The sequence below is a fragment of the Rhagoletis pomonella genome, unplaced genomic scaffold, assembly GCF_013731165.1.
Source record: "Rhagoletis pomonella isolate Grant_MI unplaced genomic scaffold, Rhpom_1.0 Rhpom_scaffold_00002, whole genome shotgun sequence".
Classification (NCBI taxonomy): Eukaryota; Metazoa; Arthropoda; class Insecta; order Diptera; family Tephritidae; genus Rhagoletis; species Rhagoletis pomonella.
In genome coordinates this window covers 83,253,460-83,259,807 of record NW_023458556.1, presented here as the reverse complement: position 1 = coordinate 83,259,807, position 6,348 = coordinate 83,253,460, and the positions used below count along the sequence as shown (strand labels likewise).

At 37.9% G+C, this 6,348-nt stretch overlaps 1 protein-coding gene across 1 annotated transcript; it reads left to right on the top strand.

Moving 5' to 3' along the window:
* Positions 1–4,649: 4,649 nt before the first annotated feature.
* LOC118755300 lies at positions 4,650–5,108 on the top strand. The gene has a single exon (XM_036490150.1). It carries the CDS (start codon positions 4,650–4,652, stop codon positions 5,106–5,108), a length of 459 nt encoding a protein of 152 aa, XP_036346043.1.
* The last annotated feature ends 1,240 nt before the right edge of the window (positions 5,109–6,348 follow it).

Sequence of the window (6,348 nt, the reverse complement as noted above, 5' to 3'; positions counted from 1 at the left end):
TCCACAATTGTTTTCAGAAGGGACTGGCAAAATCGTTGGTAATCAAGCTAAACTTTACCTCAAAAACAACGTACCACCGAAGTTCGTGAAAGCAAGACGTGTACCTTTCTCTTTACTTAAGGCAGTGTAAGACGAAATCGCACGGCAGGTGCAGGAAGGCATACTTCTGAAGGTGGATACATCGGAGTGGGCTACGCCAATTGTTGGTGACTACAAAGTCACACTGAATCCTGCCTTAGTGGTCGACGAACATCCGTTTCCCACTATTGACGAACTTTTTAGTGCCATGGTGGACGGCGAAAAGTTTTCTAAAATTGATATGTCTAATGCATACCTACATCTCGAAGTTCATCCTGACGATTAACACTTACTTACCCTTGTAACACACAAAGGGCTGTACAAACCAACCCGTTTGAATTTTGGAGTAGCGTGCGCACCAAGTAAGTGGCAAAGATTTATGGAATTAACCCTCAGCGACCTGCCGGGTCTAACTGTATTTCTAGACGACATAAAAATCACAGCGACCAATGATGAAACACATTTACAACGCATTGAAGAGGTTTTACGCAGGTTAAATGAGCACAATATGCGCATCAATCGGAAGAAGTCAGAATTTTTGCTAGACCGAATTAAATATTGCGGCTACGAAATCGATAAAACCGGCATTCGCAAGTTACGCAGCAAAGTTCTTGCGATACAGAATATGACACCACCGACTACTAAGGATGAATGGTGACAGGTAATAAGATCAACGGAAATAAGGTCAATTGACTTTATTTCCCACCCTGGTGCGAAATAAAGTCAATTGACATTATTACCTTTTTAAAAACGAAATAAAATCAATTGACATTATTTCTCTTTCAAATATTAAATTTGCTTAGCTTCGCGGCGGCCCGCGTCAGCGCCCCACACCCCGCGCGTCGCGCTCGCGCTCGCGCCCCGCGTACCCCGCGCAACCGGCGCGCACACCACGTCACGCTACGCCGCGGCCCCCCCCCGGGCCCCCTTCCCCGTCTCCCGCCGTGCTGTAACGCAGGTAGATTTATTTTTTGTATACGTTGAAATAAAATTTGTATATATTTTAAACATCGAGGGCTTATATTCAATAATACTCTCTATCTGCACACTTTTCACAAAGATGAGATTCTGATATAAAAATCCACCTAAGCTTTAACTGTCATCACTGATATTAATGCTACCTTATATAACGACAGGTAATAAGCCCCAGATGGTTTCTAAAATCACAAATTAGTTTTTGTGCAAATTGCAGATAGAGGGTATTAATGAATTCAAGCCCTCGATATTTCAAATTTTTATATTTGTAAGTTATTAGAAGCAGGGATGCCAACTTGTCTCAAACCGTGCCATTTGTCCCTATTTTACTTCAAATTGCACTTATTTTTTCAATTTGGCACAAAGTGCCAAAATGGCACTTTTGTAAAAAAAATTACATTTCAATACATTTTTGTGAAATCCTTTGCGTGTACTTCTTTTTCTCAACTAAAATTTTCTAATTTATAAAGGCTATTCAACTGGTTCATCTTATTTTATCATTGCACTTCTGTTTGCAAAATGTAGCTTTATTTTATTGCTAAATGTGAATGATTAAAAGGAATGACACCTTTTTTGGCACCTTTATTTTTCTATTTGGTACATTTTGGCACTTTTTATTTATTGTTGTAGTGCCTTTTTACTGTTTTACTGTTTTTTAAATGAATTGTAGTTTAATGAATGTGGTTTTCCGAATTTGTTTTTTAGTGATAAGTGTTCGTTCCTTAAGTATACGGTAATTTTTTTTTAAGTATTCGCTATGTTTTTCATCTATAAATATGTTATTTTTCATTTAAAAACCTGGCTTATATTTTGATAATTACTACACAAATCCAAGCTTCACACTGTGTACGTAATTTAGAAGTATTTGGCAAAGTTTCATCAAAATTGCAAACTTTTAAATAAGAATTTATCAAAATTTTGAAATTCTTATTAAAAAGTTTGTAATTTTCATTAAACTTTGGAAAATACTTCTTAACTATGTATTCAGTTTAAAACTTGGATTTGTATGGTGTTTGTTAAAATATAAGCCATGCTTTAAAAACAAATAAAAAAACATTTATGGCATGAAAAACATTGCGAATATTTACAAAAAATCACCGTTTTAATAAATGAATTATTTAATTTTTATTTATTGAAAGCTTAGCTTTATTATTACTTTATTTGGTACATTTTGGCACTTTTTTATCCTCAATATGGCACCTCATATCTAAGGATAGTTGGCAGCCCTGATTGGAAGATTTCTGCTGTGTTTTGGGGCAACAACTTGTCTGCAGTAAAAAAGCATATAATTTGTGTTTCAAAAGTGTGAGAAAACCAATTAATTAACTTATATGATCTCGGTTCCGATATTAAATAATCAATAATTGTTTATACCCGCATTTTGTTACATTGGCTCGTTGAATGTGCCATCTAATAAATAGTGTCGTCATTCTCCTTAGCTGCTTTTAAATGATGTCGTCACAAATTGCTGGCGGAGACATTGTTTCCTTATAGAAAGGTTGGTTTCTTTTCCACCTTAGACATTCCGAATTCGTTCAAAATATGCTAATTTAAAACACAGAATTCTTTCAGGGTTCCTCCGGGGTTTTTGGACATGGACTGTTTCTTCAATTTAATAGTGTTCGCTTTATTTTTGTGGAAACGAAACATGTTTTGCAAGTTATGGATCATTTCTACACTCTTTCTTCAAATATTTCTCGTATTCCAGCTGTGCGTTTTTACATATTCGTAATTTAAATTTTTTTAATAAAATCAATTCGTGGGAGTTCAAGATTGTGTGTGGATTAATATCACAACCCTGAGGATTTGGCTATAACCTTTTTCATCTATTAAAAAACGACACTTACGGGGGAATGTTTATTGTAAGAACAACATTTTTTTCTATGAATCGACATACTTTAAGCATTGTTGACGCTATTTCCATTTGAATGAGGAAATAGCGTCAATGACTTTATTTCCAAATTTTTGTTGACCTTATTTCGCTTTTGAAAAGGTAATAATGTCAATTGACTTTATTTCGCACCAGGGTGGGAAATAAAGTCAATTGACCTTATTTCCATTGACCTTATTACCTGTCACCAGGATGAATTACGTGCAGTTTTAGGTCTGATAAACTATTACGGGCGGTTCGTTCAAAATTTAAGCGATATTGTTTACCCGCTGAATATGCTGTTTCGTCAAAACGTGCCATTTAAATTTAATGCCAGATGCGTTGAAGCCTTCGGAAAAATAAAAACTTTGATGCAGTCGGATACTATCCTAACACATTACAACCCAAAGCTGCCCTTGGTATTGGCAGTGGATGCAAGCCCTACTGGGGCTGGTGCAGTTCTAAGCCACACGGTCGCAGATGGCAACGAAAGGCCAATACAATTTGCTTCGCAAACGTTAAATGCAGTACACCAAAAGTATAGTAGACAGAGAGGCCTATGCTGTAATTTTCGGCGTAAAGAAGTTTTATCAGTACATTTTTGGTACAAAATTCACGTTAGTGACTGACAACAAGGCGTTTCCCAAATTTTCTCACCGAAAAAGGCTTACCGACATTATCAGCTACGCGTATGCAGCATTACTAATTAATTATGACGTACGAGTTAAGAAAAGCCAAGAGAACGCGAATGCTGAGGCGTTGTCGCGATTGCCATCTTCAGACACGTACGCAGCTATTGAAGAAGTTGACGTGGTCGAGATGGAGTTCATCCAAAATTTACCAGTGAAAATCGATTGTTTGTCCGAAGCCACAAGCAAGGATACGGAGGTTGCTAATTTACTCGAATGTTTGAAACACGGAAGATTTTGCGAACCAAAAGACAGATTCGGTATACCCAAGCTGAATTCACCTTACAAAAAGGATATCTGCTTCGTGGTATTCGTGTCTACATACCTAAAAAGCTACGCGACAGGGTTTTGGAGGAACTACATACTGGACACTTTGGTATGGCGAAAATGAAAATGCTTGCACGCGCCTATTGCTGGTGGCAACATATCGACGATGACAAAGAAAAGCTAATTTCAGACTGCGCAGCCTGCCAAAGGACGAGACCTAACCCTAGAATGGTTCCAGTCCATCCATGGCTGCCCCCAGGTAAAATATTTGAGAGGGTACACGTTGATTACGCGGGGCCAGTTTGTGGCAAATATTTATTTGTACTGGTTGATGCTTTAAGCAAATGGCCGGTCGTAAAAGCAGTGAACAACATGACCACGGAAACTACAATACAAGAATGCAGAGAAATTTTTTTAACATATGGCATACCCCGTGTCATGGTCAGCGACCATGGAACACAATTCAACTCCGAAGAATTCCAATCTTTCCTAAATTCAAATGGAATTGTACACAAGCTAGGCGCTCCTTACCATCCTGCTACTAATGGGCAAGCTGAAAGATTCGTCCAGACTATAAAAAGCAAGCTAAAGGCCGCTGGGTGGAACCGCAAACCTTAAGGAGTGAACTGGCGAAAATATCACTTGCTTACAGACGTGCGATACACCCGGCTACTAAAAAAAGTCCGGCAATGATAATGTTCGGACGACAAATTTCATCATGCCTTGATCTCTTGTTACCAGAAAACAATATTGAGGTAAAAACACGAAATATGACAACCAATCAATTTAAAGTGTGTGATAGAGTCGCCGTACGAGACTACCTTACGATCTACAAATGGCAGTTCGGGAAAATTACTGCTGTTTTGGGAGTTTTGCACTACGATATAAAGCTCGACGATGGTCGTATCTGGAAACGCCACGTGGATCAGATTCGAAAAATTGGTGAGGACCTAAACCGCGACACGTTAATTGAGGTATTGCCACCAGAAGAAACAGAGGGTGCTAATTCGGTTATGAAGAATTCACCAGAACCATGGGTTATGAAGGATTTACCAGAACCACAACAATCCTTACAAAAAACAAAAACTGACTCAACAGAAGTGGCAAAATCTCAGCAAGAAGAACAACAAACGACGGAGCCGATAAAAACAACCACAACCGTTGGTGATGACGTAAGACGTTCAAATCGTATGCGAAGACCACCGCAGCGACTGCAATATGGAAATTAGAAACGTGGATATTAGCCTGGGAGAGATATTTTATACTGTATACTTAATCAATATTTAAGTATATAATTGTAGCATATGACGTATTGTAGCGTACTAGTAAGTAATAAGCACAAAATAAAAAGAAACAACGACTAGAAGTCAGTCAGCAAATAAACGCGTCCATATTCACTTCGCTTAAAGGAGCCTTTTTCCTAACAATAGCATAAATTTAAGAATTAACCTTTTTAGAAAGTTATCCATTTAGAAACGCTCGCCACAACGTACTCGAAACTATTTTTACTAATCAACAATAAGCCTGTTCCCGTACTGCAGGTTTTAGCCAGAAATAGTTCCAAGTATAATATTATCAGTACTATATTCCGGACTATTTCCGACTAAATCCTGCAGTACAGGAACAGGCTAAATGCTGCGAATATTTTTTTTTAATTCGATTTCGAATTAGACATGAAGGTGCTGCCAGACATGGTTTTTTAGCACCTTATTTTCAAATGTTGCCACAAAGCTGAGTATTTTGAACAAAAGTTGCCACACAAAAAGACGCAAATTTGGCATGCTAAAATGCGGTAGATTTCAAACCTTGTGTGGTAGATGCGGTAGATCGTCAAATATGCGGTAGATCTACCGCATATGCGATAGAAGTGTGCACACTGACCACAATGTGGTAAAAGTCCGATCACTGCATACATATAAAGATAAAGGTAAACAAAAAGGCAGTTGTGCTCGTTATTCCTGCTGGCCGCGTCTTTGTCAAGGAGCATTTACGCGAGCGGTAAGTAAATGATTGATCCAGGAAAGTGTTAACTGCTGCGTGTGTTACTGCCGTCGTTAATGAGAACTTGAATTTTTGGGATTTCAATGCTCGTTTTCCTTATTTACAGAACCGCGGAAGTGCGTGAAGGCGCGAATTATCGAAGAAAGAACAAAATATTGAAGCGGCAGAGCGGTAAATGAATTAGGTAAACAGAGCTCCAAGGAGAGCTATAGAGGCACTGTTGCCAACTTAGTGCTTTTCGCACTAAATTTAGTGCTTTTCTTAATTTAAAACGCGAAAATTTTTTAGTTTGGTGTTTGGTGCGTTTTTGGTGCTTTTTGTTTTAGTTTGAAGACACCAAAACTGTAAATCTGAAACAAAAATGGATGTTAAATTTAGAGCAATTGGAATTTTCGTAAGAAACTTTCCAAAAATGGAAACAAAATCATGGTACAATGACAATCATAAGCAAGAGAGCATATGTTTGTC